This window comes from Trichomonas vaginalis, chromosome IV (assembly GCF_026262505.1).
Source record: "Trichomonas vaginalis G3 chromosome IV, whole genome shotgun sequence".
Taxonomy (NCBI): domain Eukaryota; phylum Parabasalia; order Trichomonadida; family Trichomonadidae; genus Trichomonas; species Trichomonas vaginalis.
In genome coordinates, this window is record NC_067206.1 from 35,152,749 (window position 1) to 35,178,884 (window position 26,136).

Consider the following 26,136-nt stretch of genomic DNA (forward strand, 5'->3'; position numbering starts at 1 on the left):
ATCAGAACCTATTAAAATATGTATTCACACTTTTTATCGGCTTGAAGTTTCTCAGAAAAAGTGTGAAACATATTTTGAATATTTTTTCTTTACTTTTATAAACTTTATAATTTAACATACTTAGCATTTTATTTTTTTTACATTAGATTATTTACATGTCATATTTAGTTTACATGTCAAAAATATGATGTTTCTTGGATTTTTGTTATTAATCCAAGATTCACATATTATAGCCATAGACATAGGTGTTGATGGTTTTCGTGTTGCATTGCCTAGTAAGGATGACAATGTTTTGATCATTAGTTCTCCAGAATGCAAAGGTTTGTTTCCAACAACTCTCGAGATTTCACCAATCAAAGGAAACATTCCGAAAACGATAAACCACTCAAACATACATAATCTCCGCTTTAAATTCTTAAGTCCGAAAGATCATATCAAAAATCCAAATTCCACAATCCTTCATCCAACAAATTTCTTGTGCAGACTTTCATCACCGGAATTTATGCAACAGACATACAAACGTAAATATTTACATCGAAAATCTTTGTATTTGAACTCATATCACGTCACTAGTGGCTTATTACCACAAATAGTCACATCAACAGTATTAGCACGTATCAAATCAGCATTTGATCAAAATGAATTCGATATTGGAAAAACAATTATCACAGTTCCTAAATTTTGGGTGCAAAATCAACGAGAAACAATCTATCATCCAGCCAAAAAATTAAATTTACATCCTACAATTATCGATTCTAGCTCTGCAATTGGCGCACATCTCGCTAGAAAATATCGAACTTTTTTATCTAAATTTCCACACAGAATTCTTGCAATAGAGATTGGTATTTCGTCATGTGAATCCACAATCTTCGAATTTACACGCAAAGAAACACTTTTTGCACATGAATTAAGTTATTATTGGACAGACCAAGCGGGAACACGAGATTTCGATTGTGCAGTTGCAGATTTACTCCAAAAGATCACTAAAACACCATTAGATCCAGAAAATGAGATCCTTAGACTTGAAGAAGCGAAAACAATCCAGAAATTACTTCGAAAGAACGAAACTGTCTCAGGATATTACAATGGCATCCCATATAAGATCACCCGCAACCAAGTAAAGTCAGTTTGTGAAGAATATTTCAAGAAAATTTTACATATGATCGATCGACAGTTTTTAATTGTTCCAAACATCGAAATTGACCTTGTTGAGATCATTGGATCCGGTGCGAAACACTTTGCAATCTATGATCTGTTGAAAAACGTCTTTGGCGAAAATCGAATTAAAATTGATCATCATCCAAAGGATTACATCGCAATTGGAGCATGTGTCATGCCAATACAGAATGTCTCCATTGATTACTCCCCTTTGTATCCAACAGAACTCATCCAGGACAAAAACAGAGTTTTATTTGTTGGATTTAAATGGGTTAACCCATTTAAGTCAGGAACAGTTCAAGTCGGAGTTCCTGTAGAACACAGAGTTCCTATCGGAGTTCCTCACATTTATTTATGGGGCCAAGTCACAGAAAATACGGTTTTTCGACGAAATCCGTCCCAAATTTTGAAATTAAAGGACTCAAATAGGAAAGTGAACATTCCATGGCTCGAAGAAACACTTAGGACTACACAATACATCGTAAACTTCGTTGACGAACGAGATAAAACTCGAAATTTCTATGAAAATTCTTCATCTTTTTTTGATGAGATAATTGATGATATCAGGGATGGAGAAGATCTTTGTGTGGTCATGCATCAACTGGAAAGAGACGAAATTGTTGAAAAACTTTTGGAAATTAAAAGAAAATTTAGAAGTAGAACGGATTTCACCATGAACGAGATAGACAAGATGATCCATGAAGCATATGATGTATACAGTCCACCGAAAAAGAGGTTGGAAAACAGATTAACCATTCTAAAAATGATTGACAAATATTATTCAAGAATTTATAGTATTTTAGAGGAACTTTCTGCATCGTTGTCATCTATCAAGACTATAAAACTGAATAATCCACTCGTAGAAGAGCTACTTCGACCTGCAGCGGAATTTCAACTTTGGCTCGATGAGAAAATGAATGCTTTTTATACAAGTGACCCAACAACTTGTCCTAACTTATGGTGGTTCGATATTGAGAAGAAATTGGATGATCTCGAAGCACTTTATAAAACTAAGGTCAAAAGACTGCGTGAAACTTATCAATAGAGTTATAATTGTTTTTATTAGACTAAAATGTTATATATAAACTATAAATGTTTTTCTCAAATTGCTTTTTTTATCTAAATTTTGATATTTCAGCAGGTGTCATACAATTCCGATTAGTTTTTACATGACATTTATAATAAGTATTCAATTGCTAGAGCAATATATTGTTCCTATAAGCAAATGCAAATGATTCAATATAACAAAAATTTATTTATTGTCGTAGCTTCAAAGATTCTATGAAATATGTGAATTGCAAGAACATGACAATCATATATTCGAGTCAGAATAAGAAATTAAAATAATTTATAATGATCGGGATTTTTATTATTTTTGACGTGGAAATTCAATATTTTGTGAAAAATTGACATTTAACACGGAATTATTTTAAAACGAGTAACAATTATCCAATTAGATTTTTTTCTAAGATTGCCAGATAAAATAAATAAAAACATTCTAATGCGCATTTTGATCTACAATAAAGCAATTATTATGCCTGACGGTTTTTAATTTTAATTATTTTTCTGACTTTATCTATTATTTCATTATTATTTTGGAGGCAGATAAGATTAGATACTGAGTTACAATGTCCTTTTGCCAAAAATCTTATTTTTCATGAAAAATTTTGAAAATTTATCGAAAGAACAAAATTATTTAACAGTATAAACAATTAATATAATTACTTCTGAGCTCTTGGAGCGACAGACATGATCTTGCTCATGAACTGCTGGAAGTATTGTAACTCAGACTCCAAAATCTTGTTTTCAACAGAGAGTTGGAGAGCCTGGCTCTGCAAGTCGAAAACTGTCTTTCTAAGGTGATCATTCTCATCCTCTAATGTTGATAATGATTGGTCTTTTTTGGCTCTCCACTTCTGGGCAGCGAGACGATTGCGCTCCTTGTGGTCGAGCTTCTGTTGGGTCTGCTGTGGTGACTGTGGAGCTGGAGCTGGGGGAACCTGGAGAGGGAATTGTGGATTAAGGAACTCATTTGGTCTCTTCTTAAGGGGTGGCATGATGTTCATGAGGGCTGCACGGAAGTCCATTGGGTCTGGCATTGGGGTGAATACACCAACTGGGGACTGGGTCATTGTCTGCATCATTTTTCAGATTTTTTGATTGCAATTTCATGTTAGGTGACTTACGCAAATTCGCGTCATTATCACATCACAATTAATAATTACCCTCTCAATTTTTGAGAACATATTACGCGTATTCGCGTCATCTAACACATCACATCGAAATGCGAAAAATGATTCGATTAGCAATCACTTTTTATTTACGATTTACTTGATTTTGAGTAATCTATATCTACAACCTATATACATCATTATTTTTATGATCCAAGAAAACGATCGCTATTTCTATCAAAAATTTACTTCTGATCGAACAAAAATCCAACTTCTTTTAGAGTCATATGAGTGCATAATACAACGAATTATTTAAATAATGTACGATAAAATTTTATATGTAAACCTTTGAATTAAAAATTTTTCTATGCGTATTGAATCTAATCTAATAAACTTTTTAACTTTCGTAAGCCTTTTCCTTATTCTATCATAGGACACTGAATATAATGTAATGGATCGAATGTGTTTTCCTGAAAAATAAAACCAGTTTGATCTTAGATTTGTCATCTCATGGCCGTGATCCAATTTATTGGTATCTAGTATAAATTATAAATAGTCTAAAATATCAATTTTGTTTCATTGATGCAAAAATATCACTGAGATTCTTTGCATTTTCTCAATTTTCCGTAAGATCACACAGTCTACTTAATATATGATTTTATACACCGAATATCACAAATTGCATAGATTTTATTAATAGTTCCTTTATTTACCATTACTGAATTTATATTACAGAGGGAATTGGATCCATCTTAATGATCTAGTTGCTAAAATTACTTAAATATCTGCAATTCCATGAATTTAGGTGCCATTTGGTGTTATGTTGATAAACTTTCTAGATTGATTCTTTAAAACATGAGAAACAACAATTAATACTCGACTAATATGAAATATGAGTCCATAGCTAGCAAAAGACTATGAATTGTTTCGCTCAATGTGGAAGCTAAAAATGCTCATTATGGACATTATGAAGCCATCCTTTAATATTTAAGACAAGAGTGCAGTATAGCCAGAATATCGTCATGATATATTCAACCGCACATTTTGAGAACATTGTGCTTTATTTTTGAATTATGGCTTTTCTTTGAATCATAAATTTACATTCTTATTATGAGTTTATTCTATATCGCTAAAATTTATTATTTGACTAAGATAACCTGCTTCATTTAATGGAATAATTTTTATTTCTATGATATATGTCATATATCCTGACAACATCAAAAAGAGACAGATGAATAAAAGAAGGCTCTCTGTAAGGAACGGACATATAGCATATCCAATAGATTTGAAAAGTATCTAAGGAATTTTAAACTCATTCTTTAAGAAGATAACCACGCGCAATATGTGTTACCGATTCTCTTACTCAAACATGATTTCTCCACTTTTTTTCTGATCCTTTCCAGAATTTTTTTTTCAGAAAAAAATGAACAACGAAGATGATTCATATTATTCAGTGCTTTTGCATCTTTTCATTATCAACTACATGGTTGTCATAATACCTGCATTAGGATTGTTAATAGGATACATAGTACATTTCATTTATCACCCAAAAGTTTTCCGAAGTTTTCCTTACATCACAGATTTAATGAAATACCAACCAGAAGGCAAAACAGTTAATATAGCATTATCTATTACATCATTAGTTCTTTTTATAATCAATTATACAAGAATTAAAGCAATCCGAGTTCTACGTAGGTTGAAACCAAAAATGAGCGAAAAGAAATACAAGCCAGCAATGATGACACTGACAATTTCCGGATATATTAGCGTTTCAGCTCATTTTTTAATGACTTTCTTTTCTGCCAAAGAATTCTCAATTCCGCATAGCATATTCCTCAACATCACTTATATAAGCGGCGTAGTCAATATGTTTGCAACAGATATAACTCTAAAAACGATTTATTTATCTTCCAAAAATTTCTCAAGAGTTTTATCAATGATTAGCTTCGCTGTCGTTCTCTCTTTCACTACATTACGATATTACGTACCATTGGATCCAGAAGACACAATTAGACTTACAATTGCTAATTTATTTGGAATCTTTTCATACATCTGCTATTATTTGAAGATTTTCTTAGTTAAATATGATATTCCGGATATAGGAATACGTGTTTCTCAACGTATTAAATTTTAGTTTAATATAAATAAAAATTTGTGTGTAATCAAGTTAAAAATCAACATTCTTTCTTCAGATATGCCTTTTTACCCATTCTTTTTATTTCTTTTTCATTTTATAATTTAATTTTGAAATTTCAATTCAAATGAAACATAAGTAATTTGATTTAATGATGAAATTAATAGTTCATTAGCTCATATTTCATATATCCAATGAACCATTGCCTACACGTTATTTATTCTCTGTTGATGTTTATCAAAGATTCAAATTAATGTATAAGGAATGCGATTCATCATATTTTAGCTATAATTTAACATTCATGAGTTATAAACTCAATGAAATGTAATTCTTAGAAGATGTATCGAAGAAATTTAAATTTTTATGGAAATTAAAAAAGATTTTTAACTATTTTGAAACTTGTCTAGACATAAAACATAATAAAATATGTTTATTCAATAACTTATGGAGGCCTAATCTATGATTTAGAACTTGATCCTAAGTCATCCCTGGAAACCTCCTTTGTGTGCTGAGATGCCGCCTTCAACTCTCTTTCCGCCATAGCTGACACCGATAGATGGACCACGCTTTGAGTCATATCCGGGACTGCCAGACCAGCCTCTTCCGAAATCTCTGGAAACACCAGCAGACCAGCTGTGTGGAGCCTTTTCGCCACTGATTGTCCATGAGCCGAGTCAGTTAGTATACAAGTCTTGTGTACTGTGGCACTGCGTTCCTCCATACACAATACTTGTGAATTTGACACTTTACAAAACCGTTAACGTATATTTTACAACACAAACACAAACACCAACTTAACCTTAAATATTTATAAAGCCGCCAACCACTTCACCTCACTAACGACTTCACTAACGAATTCACTAATGTTTTCACTAACGAACTCACTACTGTAAAAATAAACGTTCTCACTTACAAAAGTATTGCAACTCTTCCCATTGCTTTGCTTCACACAACAGTTCATATTCTTCAGTATCGCTGCTGTCACTCCAATCGTCAGAGTCAAAGTCACTGTCAAAATAAATGTTAGTAAGTTTTGACAAAGCTAATGAAACACGTTTACCGTTTGTATCGTATGCTTGTATAAACTTTCCATTCTTCATTCCTTCATAAACGCTCAAACTAACTTTACCCTTTCTCCCTCGTATCTGATAGAATGTATTTTCACGAGGAACGAAGAACAAATTCTTGAACTCATGACCGTTGTAGTTTGTTATCTCAATAGTTTTCGTCATTTACATAAAAATAAACGTTCTCGCTAAATAATAAAATAAACTTAAAAATTAATGATATCACCACCCTCACACGTATGAAAACATAGCACAAAAATAAATTTAGGTGAAGTGGTGAGATGTCACCTCTTTTTTCACCTCTTTTTTCACCCGTTGAATTCATTGCTTTATAACTCTCTTCCTTGGTTTCTTTTTAGTTGCTTTCTTCACGTCTGTCTCCAGCTTAACTGTCTTTCTTCTTCGTCCGTAATGATACCAGTTACTTCCACCAGTCAATGGGTCAAATGGTCTTTCGTAAGGGTTTCCATACATTCCATAGGGACCATACGGAAGAACTACTGGTGGAGGAAGAGTTCCATCGACTCTATTTAAATGCATTGTTTCACCTTTCATCTGGTCATTAAAGTCTTTTGCATGTTTTGCAAACTCATCGTCCTTTCCTAAAGCATTTTCTGACTCAGTCGCAACCAAATTGGATGCTTTATTTATGAGCCCTATTTTATTTAATCTTAACTTCTTTGCAACCCAGCCTCCAATCTTTCCTTTATTTGCATCTAATGTCTTCGAAACTCTTCCTCCACTCATTTTATTTACTGCGTCATAAGCTCCAAGTGCTTTTGCTCCAAATGCTAATGCTTTTGTTCCCATTGCGCCTAAAGCTGCCCAAGCTACCATTTACACCATATTAAAATCATCTCTCTTCAATATTATCTCATAAAAGTTCTCGTTACTGGAGAAAGTCAATGAAACATAAACATTCTCATGGACTTCGTCCTCGCCGCGTTGCGGCTTCATAAATTTCTTTCTTATATCATCTATTCGCTTCAAAATGTCTGAACAATTGCTAACATCTTCTACAACAGTTATTTCATCATGAATGACCTTCAAGAACAAGCTCATTTAATATGCTATTAAAATCATCTCAATAATGAGTCCATCCTTTCCATCTTTAGGTAGCACAACATCTTTCATTGAAGAAGGTTCGACAAGTCTTATGTTAAACTTACTGACAAAGTTTGTTATACTATAATGCTTCGGTGGCGAATACATATAGTTTGAAAGACATAATATAGATTCTTCAGCAAATTCACTTATACTGGATTTTATAACAATGTTCTCACGAGACCAAATACCACCAATTGACAATCTTGTAAGCAATCCTGCTGAACCTTCAACTGTAAACGTCGATGGTAACATTCCACGAAGGTCATCTATTGACATCTTTGAGTCACTGAATTTAAATATTTTCTTAAAGCAATCGTCATTATCTAACCATGCAATAGCTTTGAAGTTTTCATTCGAATATACATCTGCTTCATTAAATGTAAAACCTGACTTCTTTGCAGAGACGACTTTAAAATCTATTGAGTTTGTTTCAAAATTATATGCTATGCTAACTTCTGAAGGTAATGGATGTCCTTCCGCAGTCAGTTGTTCTCTCACTACCGTTTGAAGCTTTGTGTTAAAAACTTTCATGTCATCTCCTGTGTCTAGGTTCACATACACAGCAACAGGAAAACTATCTTGCTTCTTTGTTTCATCATTATACCTCAAAACATTAAAGTTCTTCAATAATATTGTTCTTCCTGCTGGAATACTTCTAACTTGTCTTATTTCAATAGCTTTCTCACCTCCTACATACTCTACCCAGTGTCTTGGATATTCATAAGTATACTGACTTTCTTGAATTTTGGTAGGTTTCATCATAACGTGTTCATAGTATATCTTTATACTCTTGTCAGTTAGACTCGGTGCTATGTTCTGAATATTTCTGACTTGCATTTTTAATGGAGATAAAATGAAGCATTTAATACATGACGTAGATGAAGACATGAATGAAACTACAGACAAACTTAACTTCTCTCATTCTTCCTTTCAGTAAGGACTATGAGTTCTGTTCAAATGGGTTTATTTCTATTGTGGAAAGATGGGTTCAGGTAAGACATTTTCATTCGTCATATACTCATAACAGACGTTTAGGAAATGACTCATATTATGACCAAATCATTATATCAGCAACTTCAGACTCTATGGACTCAACAGCGAAAACATTTATGTCAAAAGTTCAAGCCTCTGTCGTTAAAGTTCCAGACAGTGAACTCATTGAATTTCTTCAACGTTACATTCGACGTAAGAGGAAATATTATGCCATCGTTGAATTTATACAGTCAGGAATGCAAAAGACTTCTGAGGAGATGGAAAGAATTATTGACAAACACCACTTACGTCAGTACTCAGGAGTTTACGATATGAAACGACTTACAAACTACTGTCAAAACTTTCAAAATACCCCTTCAAAAATATCCATCAAACACTTTGACGACTTCGCCGGAAAAGGTTTAGTGTCAAAGCCTGACTCACCATTAGCTAACATCATTACTAAAGTCAGACATTACCACTTAACTGTAGCAATACTTATATGGAGGTTTTTAGCTTTAAACATAAAACGTCTCATAACTGACTTCGTTATCTTTCAAGGTTTCTCACGTTATGATATTGAACTCATTTGGAAACAGTCAGGTATAACATTACCTTTTGAAGAAATTTGGGAAGCATATAAGTCTCTCATCTCTCCTCGTTCATACCTTGAGATTCATATCATGACTAATACCATTAAAGTCAAAAATATTCCATGGGAACGACCAACATTGTTTTAAAGTTTAACCTTCAATTGACTGATGGTAAACAAATTCCATGCATCTCTGTCGCCATTTCTGTTAATATTTTTGCTGTCATTCATATCATCCACTTCCCCATCCGTTAACTTTTGAGGATATGCGTTAGAATAGCTGTTCTTAAATGAAGGCTTTTCACCTTTGAGAGCATAAACTCTATAACTTTCTGCATACTTTATGTTTGAACCTCCTGAGCCATCATTGACATAAATTTTTATAGGCTTCCACCCTTTGTTCATGTTCCTGCTTCTTCCCTTTGCTCTTTTGTTCAGTAGTTCTACATCTTTATACACAGCTCCTGTCTCAGTGAATTCAACAATATTTTCATTCGTTAGCTTTACATTCAAACCCTTGTCGAGTATATTGTTCATTTCATACATATAAAAGGTTTTTATTCTATATGAAATGAGAAGCAAATCCATCTTAGCTGGTGCCGTTAATGTTCCAATTGAACCAACATCAAATGTTGACTCACGAACGACAAACAATATTGTCATAAAGAACTATAGTTCAGAGTGTTTGAAAGAACCAGAACTGAAATCCGTGAATTTAAACTCAGCTTCAAACGCTAACGCTACATCAGATGTTAAGTTAGAGTATCCACCACTGGACCAAATTCTTTCAAGAGAAGCCAACGACAACCCTTACACAAATGTTCAAACAAATCCTTCAGATAACGTAGACCATTACCTTCTTCAGTTATACCAAACAATTTTACTCAAAGACGATAAGAAGCTTTTGATAAATCTTATAAGCAAGAACCAAATAATTCTAACAAAGGAGGACCTTGAAAATGTTATCTTACGAATAACAGGGAAACAATGTGTCATTGACTATCTCGACCCTGAAATCGAATGCTGTGGTCAAACGCCACCATTCATGAAAATAGGTAACATCCGCATCATTGAAACACCAGGAACTACAGGAGTTGAGTTTAAGTATAAATATTCGAACGAGTATACAAAACTTTCAACAGAATATAAACTTTGTTTGAAATATGTTTTAGTAAATTAAAGCAATTTGTAATATCTGTCCAAAACTTCTTCAACACTATCGAACTCATCTTCATAATGCAAACCTAATCTTATTGACTTGGTGCAGTTCTCACTAACACAATATAGCGCTTTGCGCTCGGCGCCTTTGACGCCTTTTTCTGTTCTCTTGACTGACATAACTAATTCATTTGTTTCATCAAACAGCAACAACCAAAGTTCATGACCTAATACATAACATTCATACTTTATATTTTTAGCTCTGAGTTCTCTTGTAAGCTGTTGCATTTAATATTTTCTAAAAAGTCAACTTCAACAGTCATTCGCACTGGTGCCTTCAGTTCTACAGGCTCCTTGAAAGTCAACAAGTCTGAATTGCATGTCTTTCAAATTATGAGGACTAATGCGAATCCATTTACCTAAATGAGTTACTATGACAGGAACGTTTGGAATGAACATTGAATTGACTGCATAACAGAAAGACTTATATTCTACTGAACCTTTACTATTAACTCCTGAAATGCCTGTGACATTAGCTATTTTTGACTCAACGTATAAACAATTACCATAACATACGTATGGAACAGATTTCATCTCAATCGTTTTGTCAATACTTTTCAAAGGAAATGTCATATGGTATGCTCCCAGAAGAAGTTGAACTCTATGACTCATTCGTGTTATCTTAAACTCCTTCGCATAACTGAACTTCAAAACTCCTGCAATAAGTTTAACATTCATTAAGTTTTCTTCGTTCTCCTTGTTTATTGTAGTATTTATGAGCGCATTTAACACTCCAGCTAATGTTTCCATCTTATATTCTACATTATTGTGAAATCTTATTTCATGCTTCTTTCCATCTATTTCAAGCTCCATGAAATCTGTTTCATCTGTTATAACGAATGAAGCGATAGTATTGAAGTCAACAACTCTGAAAGCAAGTGCTTCATTCTGTAGACCTAAGTTTGTTTGAAGCTTTACTGTTCCGTATTCGTTTGGGTCTGTACTTTGCAAATAGAACAACATTTTATTCTCATTAAAATATGACTATTGCTGCATATGCGTATGAAGCTGACAGAGCTAAACGTTTATATTTTGGTCAATACTCTCTCACACTTACTGACAAATATATTGTTATTTCTGATGGAAATACCGAGAAATACATAACATGGAAGGACTATGAAAAGTTTGACCCTATTTTAACTCCATGTACAATGCCATTCATTGTAAATGGTGAAATCGTCATGAAGAACGACACAACAGTATATAAGTCTGTATATGAAGCATTAGAATATATGTTGAATTATAATCCCGAAATATTTGACCCAAGCACTACACCATGTACAATGCCTTTTATTAAGGATGGTGAAATCGTAAGAGTTCCGGATTCAACGGTTTATACTGCTGTTCAAAACAGTTTACAAAACATTTTAGCGAATATCTTTAATTCAGAAACTACAGAAATAAAATTACCATATATAACAGATGCTAAAGAAATTAAATCAAAAACGACAACATTATTTACGTCACTTAATGATTTAATGACTTATATCATTAATATTCCTGCACCAACTACAGCATTTGATCCAAACTCGACGGTTTGCAGTGTACCTTTCATAAAGGACAGTTCAGTAATTGTTTTAAGGGATTCAACAGTTAATGAATCATTAAAGGCTTCATTAATGAAAATCATTGATTTTAACTCATTCACGAATACATATAATTCATTCATTAATGTTTCATATGCTTCTAAAGAAGGTGAGCCAAAAACTATCGATAAAGCGGTGTATGAAATAAAAGCATCAACGACGAAATTGAATTCGTTAACTTTTGACGGTGATAGTTTCGTTAATGACATAACATCGGGGAAAACAATTTTAACGAAAGAATATTTAAAATCTCATGTTAGTGAGTTCGTTGAAATTGAAAAAGAAGGTGGAATTAAGTTCGATCCACTGAATTTCATTTTCAGCTTAGCGAATGCGGGTGTTAGTTTCGCTGAATGGACAACTATACAGAGTGAAATAAATGCAATATGGACGTTTTTGGGGTCAAAAGCGGGAATGGGTGAGCTTGTAAATGCTGCAAGAACATTAGGTGAAACAGGAAATTTTGTAGATGGTTTTAAAAGACTTGTTTCAAATGTTTTAACAAACACAAAGAAATTATTTAGATATACCATACATAACGGACGGATTTTCGAACAGGTAGCAACAAACCCTCCGGTTATGGCTGCGTTGATGATGGTTAGAGATATAAAACCACGTAACGACGGGAACGAAGAACATGAACAACAGAGCCCAACGGGCTCAGAGCCACATAGTGGCGAGGATACTGGTCGGGTTATTCAAGACATTAAAAACGTGTATCCTGAAGTTATTGATTTATTTAGAGGAGTTAATGATTCAATTTCAAAACATTCTATAACCCTCGATGAAGAGAATAAATTAACAGATTATATATTCGTCATTATTGCAGAATTAATGAAGAGAATAAATGAAAAAGGAATTGGTGATATCATTAATGTCAGCGATGTAATGATGAAAAGAAATTTTGACTCATTATTTACAAAACCGAAAACAGAATATAGTCTTTATGACGTAATTACCGAATTAATGAAAAAGATTAATGATAATAAGAGTTCTGGCGGAAGAGTTGAATTAGAAGTGAATGATGTTAATGAGAAATTAGCCGAAAAAGCAGATAAAAACCATGTTCATTATATAAGTTCTGATGAACAGATTATAACGGACTATCATGGATATTTAACACAGGGTGAAAAAGTGAATACGAAAAATGTTAATGAAAGAAGATATAAATTCATTCGTGCTAAAGGTTATGACATACACTGTACTGTACAGTATGACACAGGTATAGCACCACAATCATTTGGTTATAACGCTGAAATTTATGCTTCATACTTCTTTGTTAACGGTGTATTAGTTGAACCAAGATTTACTTTGAGAGTTAAGTCAAAAATAACTTTTGAAGATGCTATTAAAAGTAAAGCTAACAAAACAGAACTTGACGCAACGAACAAAGTTTTGAAATCTCATAAACACAATATCTCCGATATAAATGAACTTCAAACTTCTTTAGACAGTAAAGCCGACAAAAATCATACACATAAATCCTTCACTACTGTTAGAGCAGACGACATAATATTGAACTATACTTTAGGTTCAAGTGCACCTTTAGAGAATCCAAGTACAAGCGTAAAAGATACACTAAACTCCTTAAATAGTAAATGTATGAACATTGAAGGTCATGCCAGAAACTTTGAAGCATATGAACTACCAGCAATGTTAGATAAGAAAGCTGACAAAACAGAGCTTCAAACATTAAAGACAGAAATACTTCAAACATTATATCCTATAGGTTCTATTTATACGTCAATGAACTCAACAAATCCAGCAACAGTTCTGGGTTTCGGTACGTGGGAACAGATTGTAGATAAATTCTTATACTGTGCTAGATATTCAAAGCAAACAGGAGGTTCGAAGAAAATTACTGAAGCAAACCTTCCACCGCACACTCATACAGGAACGACAAACTTTTCTGGCGACCATAGCCACTCATTAAGAGACCACCCATTATACAACTCAGAGTATGAAGCTGGCAATGACGTTTTATCTCCATCTTATAACAATGCAGCAAAAAAGACTTTTCGACCAACTGAACCAGGAGGAAATCATTCACATACTTTCACAACAAATCCAACAGGCTCGGGTGCAGATTATATGCCACCATTTGTGACTGTATTCGCATGGTATAGAGTTCAATGAACGCGCTTGAGCCTAGAATAAAATCTTTAACTTTACATAAATGAGCTTGAAAGAAGTATTCGAACAACATCCATGGAGGTCATTTAAGAAGTTCAATGAAGCTGCAAAGAGTCGGGGATTTACTAACAGAGCTGAAGTGAAAAGGTTCTTTGACAAAAATGTTGTACATCAAACAAAAATAAATCCTTACGACTACTTTTTACCAATTTACTCCAACACTCCTGACGCATACCAATTTGACACTCTCATTCAAAGCAGAAAATGTGGTCATAAACCATTCCTCATCTTCATTAATGTTAACACTCGCAAAGCTTTTGCGTATATAATGAGAAATAAAGGAACTCGTGAAGTGTTAAGAGTTTTACAAAAGTTTGTAGCAGAACATAACCCAAGTACTTTAACATCAGACCAAGACAGTGCATACCTCAGCAATGAAATCACAGATTTTCTCATTAAGCATAACATAACTCACTACACTACTGAAGACCATAACCATAACATACTCGGCATCATAAACCGCTTCATAAGGACTCTCAGAGATTTAAACCAAGAGCGAGACTTTACCGAAGAAACAATGAAACATTTTCTCGAAGTATATAATTCCTCAACACATTCTACAACAGGACATACACCAAATTCAATGACACAACAACAAGAAGAAAAGTATATACAAAAGAAACGAAGCCAAACACAAAATATCAGAAATTCAACACAATTTACCCTCATTCCTGGTACAAAAGTTCGTGTAGTTCTTGACGACAAACCATTGACAAAGAAACGTTTAAGGTTAAGTAGAAACTATTATATCGTAGACTCTACGCAAGGTAATGGATATCTTATAAAAGCTGCTGACGACTCCATAGCATTTTACCCTCGACATAAATTAGTTGAAAGTAGTAATGGCAAACTTGCTGAAACCATTGACGAAGCAAAGCGAGGAGTGGTTATTGAAATACTTGACTACAACATAAACGATGACACTTATAAAGTAAGATATGAAGGAGGCGTTGAAGATGTTATACCATCTAAGAACTTGAGAGAATCTAAACCAACTCATCTGGGACCATTAGAGCGGGAGTACTGGAAAGATAAAAACATGCCAGAAAGAATAAGAAAATTCTTCTAAACTTTTTCATTAGATGTAAATCAGACATGAATGAGAACAGTCATGTATTATTAATGTTTTCATAAATTTACACCAAAAAAATAATGTTTAGGTGAAGAGGTGAGATGTCACCCGTTTTCTCACCTGTTTTCTCACCTCATGAATTTTCATGAATTTTCACAAAAGACCAAAAATAATGTTAGTTTTATTTTTTTATTTTTTTATTTTGTATGTAAGAACAGAAATGTCAGTCGAAGCAAAAACATTCACGAACAAATCTAATGGCGAAACATTCACAAAAGGCACTTATAATGGTATTGAAGTCTTACGTAGAGACAAGGATGGTTACATTAATGCAACAAAGATGGCGAGAGAAGCAGGAAAGTTAAACCATTTAAACAGATTTCTCAATAGTGCTAAAATGCAGGAAATTCTTGAGTTTTGGTTGAAAGAATACGGTCGAGCCAAAAGTGGCTCAACCTCAAAACAAGCATTTTATGAGCTTACTAAAGGCGTTATGAATGAATTCAAAGGTATTTACATACATCCTGACCTCGTTCATTTTGTTGCTGAATGGTGCTCTGTAAAGTATGCATTTTATGTCAAAGATATTATGGACTCCATAGACAAGAAAGTTCATGAGAAGTTAGATGAAGAAGAACTCGAAGATACAGTAGAAAATGCTAAACCTTTGTTTGAAGAAGAAGTTGGAAAAATGTGCGAAAAACAATTAGAACATGAACGTGAGATATGTTATGGTTATAGAGATTCTCCATACGAACTAGACCAATGGGAACAAGAAGATTTAAAGAGAGAATTTAGAGAATATGAACTCGCTAAGATAGCATTTGAAGCTGCAGAAAAGAAGTTAAAAGTTTGGGGTTGTTTTGTACAAAAATATTGTGAGTAAATGAACCATTTATTTTGTTGCTAAATTCAATAAAAATAATGTTTAGGTGAAGAGGTGAGATGTCACCCGTTTTCTCACCTGTTTTCTCACCTCATGAATTTTCATGAATTTTCACAAAAGACCAAAAATAATGTTAGTTTTATTTTTTTTATTTTTTTATTTTGTATGTAAAGATATGATTTCAACAATCGGCACAACAACAATTCAAGCCGCGAACGGCGGGACTCTGTCCACAACAACAGCACCAAACTCGTTAGTTATGAATCCTACGTCAATGTTGGTAGAGATGAAAAACTTCATTCCTTCTTCATATACTTTCGAAACAAAAATCCAGAAGATAAAGCAAGAACTTTTAACAAGTAATTTAGACTGTAGTGCGAAAGATGAAACAAATGAACAGTATCTTTATGAAATGCAGGACATTATTGACCATTTACCCAAATTGCCTGAAATCCAACAACAAAAACTCACTATTCCTGAATTCGACGAAATTGAAGTGAAACCAACTGACTCAGTAGAAATAAAGAAGTTCATACGTAAAGTAAATTATGAATTCCTTGGTTTTCATTGCAACCATAAGGTTATGGACAAAGATTGCGACATGGTATATAAAAACATTTCTGACATATATAAATCTGAGGAGTTTAAGACCTACGATAACTTTGTTTCGTTAGTTGCAGAATGTGTTTGGGAAATAAGAGATAAAGATAGAAGAGGTAAGGTATGGAATGAACAGATAAGACCCGCTATGTTTGAGATGAAGAGAGCAATTGACGCCTTAGTTGTTTTAGCAGGTAAGGTTTCAATGTATAATGCAAAAATGAACCCGCAATGTTCAAAATGTAAAGCAGCAATTAGGAAATATAACTACTCAGTCAAAGAGATAGAAAGAATGCGAAACGACTATGCAGACTTAAAGAAAGAAGTAGAGAAACCAGCAGAAGATAAAATGAACATGTTAGAATTTCTGAACAAAAACTATCCAACAGTAGAAGATTTCCTTCTATCTGACGTCAAGAAGAAATATAAAGAGACTTTCGGCATTGTTAAAACATTCGATGTACTAAAAGAAGAAATAGAAGCTACGAAATTGTTTAGGATTTCAAATATACATCGTACAATTCATGTAAAACGCTTATAAAATAACAGGTGAGAAAACAGGTGAGAAAACAGGTGACATCTCACCTCTTCACCTAAATTATATTTTTGGTCATTTACACTCATTTACGATGAAGTTATGACAAAGCATTTACGATGAAGTTATGACAAATTCATGAGGTGAAAAAACAGGTGAGAAAACAGGTGACATCTCACCTCTTCACCTAAATTATATTTTTGGTCATTTACACTCATTTACGATGAAGTTATGACAAAGCATTTACGATGAAGTTATGACAAATTCATGAGGTGAGAAAACAGGTGAGAAAACAGGTGACATCTCACCTCTTCACCTAAATTATATTTTTGGTCATTTACACTCATTTACGATGAAGTTATGACAAAGCATTTACGATGAAGTTATGACAAATTCATGAGGTGAAAAACAGGTGAGAAAACAGGTGACATCTCACCTCTTCACCTAAATTATATTTTTGGTCATTTACACTCATTTACGATGAAGTTATGACAAAGCATTTACGATGAAGTTATGACAAATTCATGAGGTGAGAAAACAGGTGAGAAAACAGGTGACATCTCACCTCTTCACCTAAATTATATTTTTGGTCATTTACACTCATTTACGATGAAGTTATGACAAAGCATTTACGATGAATTATGACAAATTCATGAGGTGAAAAAACAGGTGAGAAAACAGGTGACATCTCACCTCTTCACCTAAATTATATTTTTGGTCATTTACACTCATTTACGATGAAGTTATGACAAAGCATTTACGATGAAGTTATGACAAATTCATGAGGTGAAAAAACAGGTGAGAAAACAGGTGACATCTCACCTCTTCACCTAAATTATATTTTTGGTCATTTCAACTCATTTACGATGAAGTTATGACAAAGCATTTACGATGAAGTTATGACAAATTCATGAGGTGAAAAAACAGGTGAGAAAACAGGTGACATCTCACCTCTTCACCTAAATTATATTTTTGGTCAAAGCTTCCACGAGAGAAAAGATTCCTCATTCGCTAAGGATTCCAAAAATGAAAAAATCATTGATTTTGGCTGAAAAAAAACAGCAAAACCCTTCTTCCACGGGAACAAAGAAATAAAGAAGAAATAAAGTAAATTTTTTATTTATTCCCGTGGAAGATAGAGCACTTTTATGATACTTTTATTCACGACAAACAAGACAAACAAAGAAAATAAGAAAATACGGCGCTGTCGCGGTTCGAACCACAGACCTTGACCCCTCCATAACACCACCTTAGACCACTGTGCTACGTAGCCTGTCGACATAAGATTTTATAAATTGCATATTTGACGTAAATTTATTTCCATCTAGCTTCCCACTGCATAAGATATTCATACGTGTTTGTAACATTCATTAAACTTCTTTTCTATTGCATCTAATCTTGCGTTATTTTTTTCAATAACTTGTCTGTATTCTTCATCATCTCCAGCAGTGTTTGGGTCTTCACGTTAAAATATTCATTGTTAACCAATTTTTTATCTACAAATTTATTAGTGTTTGATTCACTTCGTTATGATAACGGTCATATTCTTTCAATACGTAAGTGAAGACAAAATGCGTCGTACCTTCAATCTTAAAGCTTAAAGAACTTTCAACACATTTTTGAGGGTCTGTCAGTGCGTCAATGAGATAGTATTCGAAGTCAGTCAATAATCTTTTTAAAGTCATTTCATACAGGATAAAATTTAATGTTGTGAAGAAATAGTGTTTATCTCAGAAAAAAATAACGCTAATTTTATTTTATTTATTTTTTTATCCTGTATGTAAAGACAGATATGTCAACATTAGAGAACACAACAACTGCTATCGTTCATGAAGCCATAAATGAAGAATACGAATACATACAGTATAACAAACAATTGAGACTCATTCGTTCAGTCAAAGATGATATGTATCAAATGCAAAGTATTTTGACGGCTTGTTTTGCTCCAGATACTAAGCTTCCTAAAGACTGGTTTAGGAACCAAAGCACCATAGAACTATTAAGTGAAGCACAGCGAGACGTACTTTTTTCTGAAAACAGTGAAGAACAGCGAGTAGGTAAAAAATCCCAGTCGCCAAAACTCTATGAAAACCGTGAAAAATTGCCAAACGGTTTGAGAGGATATTATGTTCATAGACTTTTAGTAAATGCAGTTGCAATGTGGGCTTCACCACGTTATGCTTGGAATATTTACAAACTTCTTGACGAACTTCACAGACAAGAACGTGGAGAGATGGAAAAGAAACTTCAAGCAAAAGATGAAGTCATTGAATCCAAAGACAAAAGCATACAGAAAAGAATACCACGTTCAGTACCAAAAGGAAAGGAAAAGAGTTATAAGTATATGATATATACTGAAGAGTTGGAGAATGAAGAAGATAAAGATATGGTTATGTTGCATTTTGTCAGAAGAAACAACAAGAGCTTTTATGACCTTGCTAAGATTTACAAATCTGACAGAAACTGGTTCTATCGTGAAAACTTACCGATTTCAATGACACCGAATGAGCAAATAAAAGAAATTGTCAAAAATACTCTTCCTCAAACACACTATGACATCAAAGGTTGCACAATACTTACCTTCAAAGAAGACTTACCATTACTGAAGGAAAAAATAACAGAGTATTTCGATAACTTCAAAGAGGAAGAATGAAGTCACGACAACATTAACGAAGAAGTCACGACAACATTAACGAAGAGAGAATGAGGTGAGAAAACAGGTGACATCTCACCTCTTCACCAAAAATATATTTTTGGTTAAATAGCTTCAGGGTCAATTTCTTCAACCATTTCACTTCCTTCGTCAATGTCAATTGAAGCTTCTTCAACCTTTGGTAAGAATTTCTGTATAACATCTTTGTTCGTTATTGTCTTCAGAGATGAAGGATAATATTTCACATTTGTTTCACCCTTCTTATATTCTTTCTGTTCGGAAAGATTCATAGCAATACTGAAGAAGTCAATGTTAGAGTTCTTTATGACAGTATAATGAGTATCTTTGACATTCACGAAGAAACTCTTTTGTTTCAAAACTACTGCTAACTCTTGTGAAGTATAACGTTTGCGGTCAATGACGATAGCTAATGGTCTGACATACTGACCAAACTTAGATTCTTTCACAAACTTCTTGTTAAAGATAACATTAACATTTGAAGCATTATTGAACTCATTCTTGATGGCAGTAGCGAGAGCATTGTATGAAAAGAACTTGCAATCTTGCATGTGTTTCATTAAAATAAAAAGTTCGAAATATTTTGAAAAATAACTTAAAAAAAATCTAATCTAATTTTTTCAAAAATATTTTTTTTATTTCCTACTAAAGATGTATCGGAAGTTGTCTAAGTTAGAACACTCGGAAATAAAACAACTTCTTACAGAAGCTAATATAGATGTTGCAAAACATTACGCAACAAACAAAAAGGCACTCGCTGACTTCATTAAAGACTACAATGGTGCAATAAGTTATGATAGAATTCATGAGTTCATAAAGCCGCAACGCGGCGAGGACGAAGTCCATGCAAGAACTTTTCCTTTAAATGACATTGCTATTGACTTATATCATAGACGTTCAATACCTCATGAAGTAAGAAGAGAAATGTTTGACATAACAAATGCGAACGTTGGTGAAACACGAAAGAGAGATGACACACTGAAACAACAGAGAAGAGAGATGTTTAAAAGTGCTATAGAACAAGTTCGCAAAGCTAACGATGTCATTCGTTCCATTGACGACAAACCAAAAGAAGGTGAGAGATGGTTAAAGAAAGATGAAGAGAATAGGAAGAGAAATGTGAAGTCAGGCAATAGACTCATTGACTTTAACATCGAAGCTTTAGATGAACCAAACAGAGACTACTTACACAAACATTTTGGTAAGGTTTTCATGAGACTCTTAGAGAAAATTAAAATAAACTCACAACAGAGATGGATGGTATGTTATAAACTTGGTGGAAAGTATGAATGTTCTACGTTAAACCTCAATAATATTGGAACATTACTACATCAGCTCTTGAAGGAGAACTTTATATCAGAGATAGAAGCAAATGCTGCAGGTATTGTTGAAATGCACTATGACTTCTTCTTGACAAATATAAAGAATCTTACTGAAATAAAGATGTATGATTTAACAGAATATGAAGGCTTAACGATGTCAGATGTAAAGAAAGGCAAACCAAAAAAGAGACCATATAGAGATGAAAGCACACTGACAAATGACCAGAAAGCCATTTTGGAAGCTCTTAAGCAAACAGGAAACCCAGCACTTATAGAAAGCTTTTGGAAAGATAATGGTGAAAAGAAGTTTTATAAGAAGAGAAGCGGTCAGTTCTGGAAGTATCTTTGCACATTACCTATAAATCTTGAACGCTACCAAATCTTCAATGAACTGAACAAAAGAACTGCAACACTTATGACAGAGGACAATTGTTTCGTTTATGCTTGCATTCAGGCTGGAGTAAATGAAGAAACTATTGACCACATGAGAGAAGTCATTCGTGTTAGAGACTTTCCTCAAAGTAAAGTACAAGAAATTTCTGACGCAACAGGTATATCATTTAATGTTACCATTGGTTATTTCAATGACTCAAGACATAATGAAATAAAGAGATATATACCAAAAGAATGCGAAACTGTTAGAACTATTGACTTACTTCTTGTTGAAGACCACTACATGCTAAATGAAAGATTACCAATGACAACATACTTCATTCGAAACTATAAAGAAATTCTCAAAGCTTGTGGTGGAATGAACATTGAGAAACAGATGAAGATTTATACAAAGAGAGAAGATAAATATGTAGTTCGTTATGATAGAACAACACCGTTATGGGATGTTATGAAAACATTGTGGGAGTGCAAATATTTCGAACCTATTTCTTATGGAGAACTTTTCACATATACTACTGACTTATATAAACAGAACCTTGCACCATTTAAAGATTTGACATATGCTCCAAAGTATTGTGTACAACTGAAGAAGAAAGCAGAGTCAAAAGAAGTAAATAAAAATAAGTGCAAGTTCATTCCTGAGCACGTTTTCTTTGCTGACTTTGAGTGTAGTACGGATGGCTTTCATAAAGCTTTTAACATCTGTTATGACAGTGAAGATGGTTCAGTTAGTGAAAGCATTTGGGGTCAAAACTGTGCAACAGAATTTTTGGAAAGACTTCCTGACAAGAGTTTAATATATTTTCACAACCTCAGTTATGACATAAACTTCATCTTAAGACACATGACAGAAGTGAAAGGAACTCCCATCATTAAAGGTTCACGAACAATGCAAATAACTGGCTTATATAAAGGACGGGCAATTATTATAAAAGACTCTTACAGTGTTATAAATAAGAAGCTTAAACTATTTCCTGCTATGTTTAACTTACAAACAGGACCGAAAGAAGTATTTCCATATAACTACTACAGCAGTGTTTTGTTAGCAAATGACAACAGAACTGGTGTCATTTCTGAAGCATGTAAGTTTATCCATGATGCAGATACATTTATGAAGAACATAGATTCCATCAAAGGTTGCAGAATAGATGAAAACCACTTCGACTTAGAAAAATATAGCACGTTTTACTGCAAACAAGATGTAAGAATTTTAAGAGAAGGTTTTGTAAAGTTCCGCAATGACTTATTGAAAGAGTTTGATTTAAACGTTTATGACTACGTTAGTATTTGTTCTATTGCTAACAAATTGTTTGAGAACAGAGTATACTTCCGAATGGAAATCTTTATGACCTCTCAAATAAACCAAGAGAATTTATTTCGAGATGCATTCAAGGTGGAAGATGTATGTTGTCAGATAACATGAAACAAAAGAGCAAAAAGAAACTCATTGCTGACTTCGACACTGTTTCATTATATCCTTCAGCTATAGCAAGACTTTATACTTTAGAAGGTATTCCAAAAGTATTGAAGGAAGAAATGTTAAACACAGAGTATCTCATGAGACATTTATTCGATGATGACCAAAAGGAACCCATTGGTGAAAAGTTTATGTCTGGCTTCTTTGTTCTCATTAAGATAACAGAGATTGGTATACCCAGACACTTTCATTTAATAGTTTGCGACCCTGAACTAAATCCAGAACTTAACGTTCCAAGAAGTTCAAACACTTGCTGTCTCATGCATGTTGACCATATAACATTACAAGACCTCATAAAATATCAAGGTGTCAAATGTGAAGTGTTGCAAGGATACTATTACGATGGAAACAGAGATATGAGAATAAGAGATGAAGTAAAGAAGTTGTTTGAGTTAAGGTTAAAGTATAAGAAAGAAGGAAACCCTTACAAGAAATTATAAAACTCATTCTGAACAGCATTTATGGCAAAACTATTCTATCTCCTATTGAGTCAAAAATAACCATAGTAAATGACAAAGATGCTATAAGATATGCTATAAGAAATTACAACCATATAGTGAAGTTCGAAGGTTTGGATGGTTCAGATAAAACTATTTTCAAGCTAACGAAAAGCATTTGCAGACACTTTAACTTCTGTCCACTTGGTGTTAATATTCTGTCTATGTCAAAACGTATTATGAATGAAGTATTCTGTACTGCAGAGGACATGGGACTTCAAATCTTTTACCAGGATACCGACAGTATGCACTTATATAATGAAGACATCCCAAAGCTTGCAGCAGAGTTTAAGAAGAGATATGGTCGCGAACTTATAGGAAAGAACCTTGGTCAATTTCATAGCGACTTTGCAGAAATAACACCTGGAAAACAAAGTTTAGCTTATAAAAGTATTTTCTGTGGAAAGAAGACCTACATAGACTTACTCACTAACGATTTAAATGAAGTTGCATTTCACTGCAGAATGAAAGGCGTGAAGCAAGATGTTATTGCTTTAACCGCTAATGAAATGTTTCCTGAAGCTATACAATGCTATTACAATGAAGATAAGAACATTCACATACCTGTTGGAACATATGACAAAGACTCTGAGTTCAGTTTAATGAAACTTTACAAAGCACTTTATGACGGTCAAGAGATTGGATTTGACTTATGTAAGTCATGTCAACCTTGCTTTGCTGAAAAGTTCAACTTTTCAATAACGACTAAAACAAGCTTTATTCGTAAGTTGAAGTTCTGAGGTCATGGGCTTCGCCCTTGCCGCTAGCGGCTTATTTTTGTCAGCAATGAGGTCATTCGTGATAAAAATAAAGCTAGCGTAGATTTTACAATACTGCGATGGTAGAGTTTAAGAGTTGTGCTTCAATGTAGAGACAGTCCTTATGGTCTGGAGGCAAGAACACTGGACATTTATGGTCATGAGTGGAGAACATGTCTATCCAAAACTCACGATTGAAGCCAGTTAATTTATAGTATTTAGGGTTAGGAAGTGGTGAAGTTCTTGTATGACCAATGAACTCATTTTCAACGCCTTTGGCTATATTAGAGTAAAGTATTGCTTGCTTTCTATCCCAAATGCCAGGTGTTACAATCTTTGAAAATTCATTTTTCCTCGGAAGCATTGCATCATAATTGAAAACATTCTTAAAATCATCACTTGGTTCAGAGATTTGAAATCTTATACGTAATGGATTTTTTTTCTCTTTAGCGACTTCATTGAATGGTGAGAATACAACAAACTGACAGTCATGAGTTCCATCTTCATTTTCATTAAATTCATAATGAAAGTCTATAAGTTGTGGCTGACTACCTTCTTCTTTCAGTTGTGCAAGAAACTCACGTAAAGGCTGTAAAGTTTGTACTTCAATGTTGAACTTTTTCTCGAACATCTCATTAAATGAAATCATACATTGTTGCAATGTTGTATCGTCTTTAAAGTATTTGTATATGTGAATGTTTTGGGCGCTTAAAGACTGTTCGTCATTTTCTATCTCGACTTGAAGTATAAAGTCAACCTTTCTGAAAGCACGTGTTATATACATAGATGTTATGCCAATGTACTTCTCTTCATTTATGTTCACAATCCAGTCTGTTGGAAACTTAAACGTTACTCTGTTCCCCTTTATTTTGACGTCAGGGTTTTCACTACTGAACGCAACAGATAAAGGTATTTGTCTATACATTTAGTTCGGATAAAAATAAACCATTTACTCTTTCTTTGCTTCAGCTTCTTTAGCTTCTTTAGCTTTTTGTTCTTCCTTTGCTTTTGCTTCTTCTCTAGCTTTTTTCGCCAGCAAACGTGGGTTCTTTTGTCTTCCAGCAGCTAATGCAGCTAGTTGTTTTTCACTAAGTTTTCTCTTTGGTCTCTCTGGCTTTTGTTCTTGTTTTTGTTCCTTCAGTTCGGATAAAATTTGCTCGCGAATTTCTTTCTTCAATGCTTCAACATCTATGACACCTTGGGTCTTGTCCGTAGGGCTTGTCTGAGTCATTTGACTGCAGATAAAAAACTAAATTAAAACTTTAACCGATGTAAAATGAGCTTGTCAAAATCAGAACGAGAGTCTATTATATTAAATGACGCAAGAGGAATACAACATCCTTTCTATTACGTAAGTCAGAGTAAAGATGGTAAAATATACGTAAGAAAAAGAAAGGTTCCATTAGCGAATACAGAGAGCGACAACATTAAGGTGCATAGCAAGGGCGAAGCCCACGAAGCCCATATAAAACCTTCTGTTCAAACTGAAAAGTCAATAGAACAAGAAGAAAAGAAGCCAGATGTTCTTTCAATAACGAACCAAGAGCTTATTGCAAAGTTCGTGAATTTCATTGAAAAGCAAACCGAGTCAAAGAACCCTGACCCGCCAGTGAAAGAAGTTGAGACAAAAGAGAATGTACAGTTCATTGAAAATGTCAAGAAACAACTTCCACCACGAATACCAAGAAGAAGAGTGAGAATAATGAAGTAAATAGATATTTTTATCT

At 33.7% G+C, this 26,136-nt stretch overlaps 17 protein-coding genes and 2 pseudogenes across 19 annotated transcripts, besides 2 other annotated features; 12 read left to right on the forward strand and 7 right to left on the reverse strand.

The window, feature by feature from the left end:
* Positions 1-135: 135 nt before the first annotated feature.
* Positions 136-2,216, forward strand: TVAGG3_0224410 (ATP binding; the record flags this gene model as incomplete). Its single annotated transcript, XM_001312087.1, has 1 exon — positions 185-2,203. One exon carries the CDS (start codon positions 185-187, stop codon positions 2,201-2,203), a length of 2,019 nt encoding a protein of 672 aa, XP_001312088.1.
* A 301-nt stretch (positions 2,217-2,517) lies between these two features.
* On the reverse strand, positions 2,518-3,399 carry TVAGG3_0224420 (uncharacterized protein; the record flags this gene model as incomplete). Its single annotated transcript, XM_001312088.2, has 1 exon — positions 2,880-3,302. The coding sequence occupies one exon, from the start codon at positions 3,300-3,302 to the stop codon at positions 2,880-2,882; it is 423 nt and encodes a 140-aa protein (XP_001312089.1).
* Positions 3,400-4,759: 1,360 nt separating this feature from the next.
* On the forward strand, positions 4,760-5,507 carry TVAGG3_0224430 (uncharacterized protein; the record flags this gene model as incomplete). The annotated part of the gene is made up of 1 exon (XM_001312089.1): positions 4,915-5,463. The coding sequence occupies one exon, from the start codon at positions 4,915-4,917 to the stop codon at positions 5,461-5,463; it is 549 nt and encodes a 182-aa protein (XP_001312090.1).
* A 632-nt stretch (positions 5,508-6,139) lies between these two features.
* Positions 6,140-6,857: a terminal%2Cinverted (terminal inverted repeat of Maverick-1A transposon ID:TVAGG3_0224440).
* Positions 6,140-26,136: part of a mobile genetic element that runs on past the window's edge.
* Positions 6,858-7,085, reverse strand: TVAGG3_0224450 (protein of unknown function, DUF4107 family; the record flags this gene model as incomplete). Its single annotated transcript, XM_051227084.1, has 1 exon — positions 6,858-7,085. A coding segment is annotated over one exon (228 nt), but the record flags the coding sequence as incomplete, so codon positions are not given.
* Positions 9,346-9,747, reverse strand: TVAGG3_0224460 (uncharacterized protein; the record flags this gene model as incomplete). The annotated part of the gene is made up of 1 exon (XM_001312093.1): positions 9,346-9,747. One exon carries the CDS (start codon positions 9,745-9,747, stop codon positions 9,346-9,348), a length of 402 nt encoding a protein of 133 aa, XP_001312094.1.
* On the forward strand, positions 9,773-10,381 carry TVAGG3_0224470 (uncharacterized protein; the record flags this gene model as incomplete). Its single annotated transcript, XM_051227085.1, has 1 exon — positions 9,773-10,381. The coding sequence occupies one exon, from the start codon at positions 9,773-9,775 to the stop codon at positions 10,379-10,381; it is 609 nt and encodes a 202-aa protein (XP_051112071.1).
* On the reverse strand, positions 10,608-11,382 carry TVAGG3_0224480 (annotated as a pseudogene). Its single transcript has one exon. A coding segment is annotated over exon 1 (775 nt).
* Positions 11,400-12,518, forward strand: TVAGG3_0224490 (organellar and viral DNA polymerase type B; the record flags this gene model as incomplete). Its single annotated transcript, XM_051227086.1, has 1 exon — positions 11,400-12,518. A coding segment is annotated over one exon (1,119 nt), but the record flags the coding sequence as incomplete, so codon positions are not given.
* Positions 12,585-13,747, forward strand: TVAGG3_0224500 (keratin-associated protein family; the record flags this gene model as incomplete). The annotated part of the gene is made up of 1 exon (XM_051227087.1): positions 12,585-13,747. A coding segment is annotated over one exon (1,163 nt), but the record flags the coding sequence as incomplete, so codon positions are not given.
* Positions 14,182-15,267, forward strand: TVAGG3_0224510 (integrase core domain containing protein family; the record flags this gene model as incomplete). The annotated part of the gene is made up of 1 exon (XM_051227088.1): positions 14,182-15,267. The coding sequence occupies one exon, from the start codon at positions 14,182-14,184 to the stop codon at positions 15,265-15,267; it is 1,086 nt and encodes a 361-aa protein (XP_051112074.1).
* On the forward strand, positions 15,491-16,156 carry TVAGG3_0224520 (uncharacterized protein; the record flags this gene model as incomplete). Its single annotated transcript, XM_051227089.1, has 1 exon — positions 15,491-16,156. One exon carries the CDS (start codon positions 15,491-15,493, stop codon positions 16,154-16,156), a length of 666 nt encoding a protein of 221 aa, XP_051112075.1.
* Positions 16,332-17,297, forward strand: TVAGG3_0224530 (organellar and viral DNA polymerase type B; the record flags this gene model as incomplete). The annotated part of the gene is made up of 1 exon (XM_051227090.1): positions 16,332-17,297. One exon carries the CDS (start codon positions 16,332-16,334, stop codon positions 17,295-17,297), a length of 966 nt encoding a protein of 321 aa, XP_051112076.1.
* On the forward strand, positions 19,084-19,944 carry TVAGG3_0224540 (KilA, N-terminal/APSES-type HTH, DNA-binding family; the record flags this gene model as incomplete). The annotated part of the gene is made up of 1 exon (XM_001312096.1): positions 19,084-19,944. The coding sequence occupies one exon, from the start codon at positions 19,084-19,086 to the stop codon at positions 19,942-19,944; it is 861 nt and encodes a 286-aa protein (XP_001312097.1).
* TVAGG3_0224550 (uncharacterized protein) lies at positions 20,049-20,522 on the reverse strand (the record flags this gene model as incomplete). Its single annotated transcript, XM_051227091.1, has 1 exon — positions 20,049-20,522. The coding sequence occupies one exon, from the start codon at positions 20,520-20,522 to the stop codon at positions 20,049-20,051; it is 474 nt and encodes a 157-aa protein (XP_051112077.1).
* On the forward strand, positions 20,614-22,991 carry TVAGG3_0224560 (organellar and viral DNA polymerase type B; the record flags this gene model as incomplete). The annotated part of the gene is made up of 1 exon (XM_051227092.1): positions 20,614-22,991. A coding segment is annotated over one exon (2,378 nt), but the record flags the coding sequence as incomplete, so codon positions are not given.
* TVAGG3_0224570 lies at positions 23,082-24,388 on the forward strand (annotated as a pseudogene). Its single transcript has one exon. A coding segment is annotated over exon 1 (1,307 nt).
* Positions 24,477-25,334, reverse strand: TVAGG3_0224580 (uncharacterized protein; the record flags this gene model as incomplete). The annotated part of the gene is made up of 1 exon (XM_051227093.1): positions 24,477-25,334. One exon carries the CDS (start codon positions 25,332-25,334, stop codon positions 24,477-24,479), a length of 858 nt encoding a protein of 285 aa, XP_051112079.1.
* TVAGG3_0224590 (uncharacterized protein) lies at positions 25,359-25,640 on the reverse strand (the record flags this gene model as incomplete). The annotated part of the gene is made up of 1 exon (XM_001312099.1): positions 25,359-25,640. The coding sequence occupies one exon, from the start codon at positions 25,638-25,640 to the stop codon at positions 25,359-25,361; it is 282 nt and encodes a 93-aa protein (XP_001312100.1).
* Positions 25,686-26,120, forward strand: TVAGG3_0224600 (uncharacterized protein; the record flags this gene model as incomplete). Its single annotated transcript, XM_001312100.1, has 1 exon — positions 25,686-26,120. One exon carries the CDS (start codon positions 25,686-25,688, stop codon positions 26,118-26,120), a length of 435 nt encoding a protein of 144 aa, XP_001312101.1.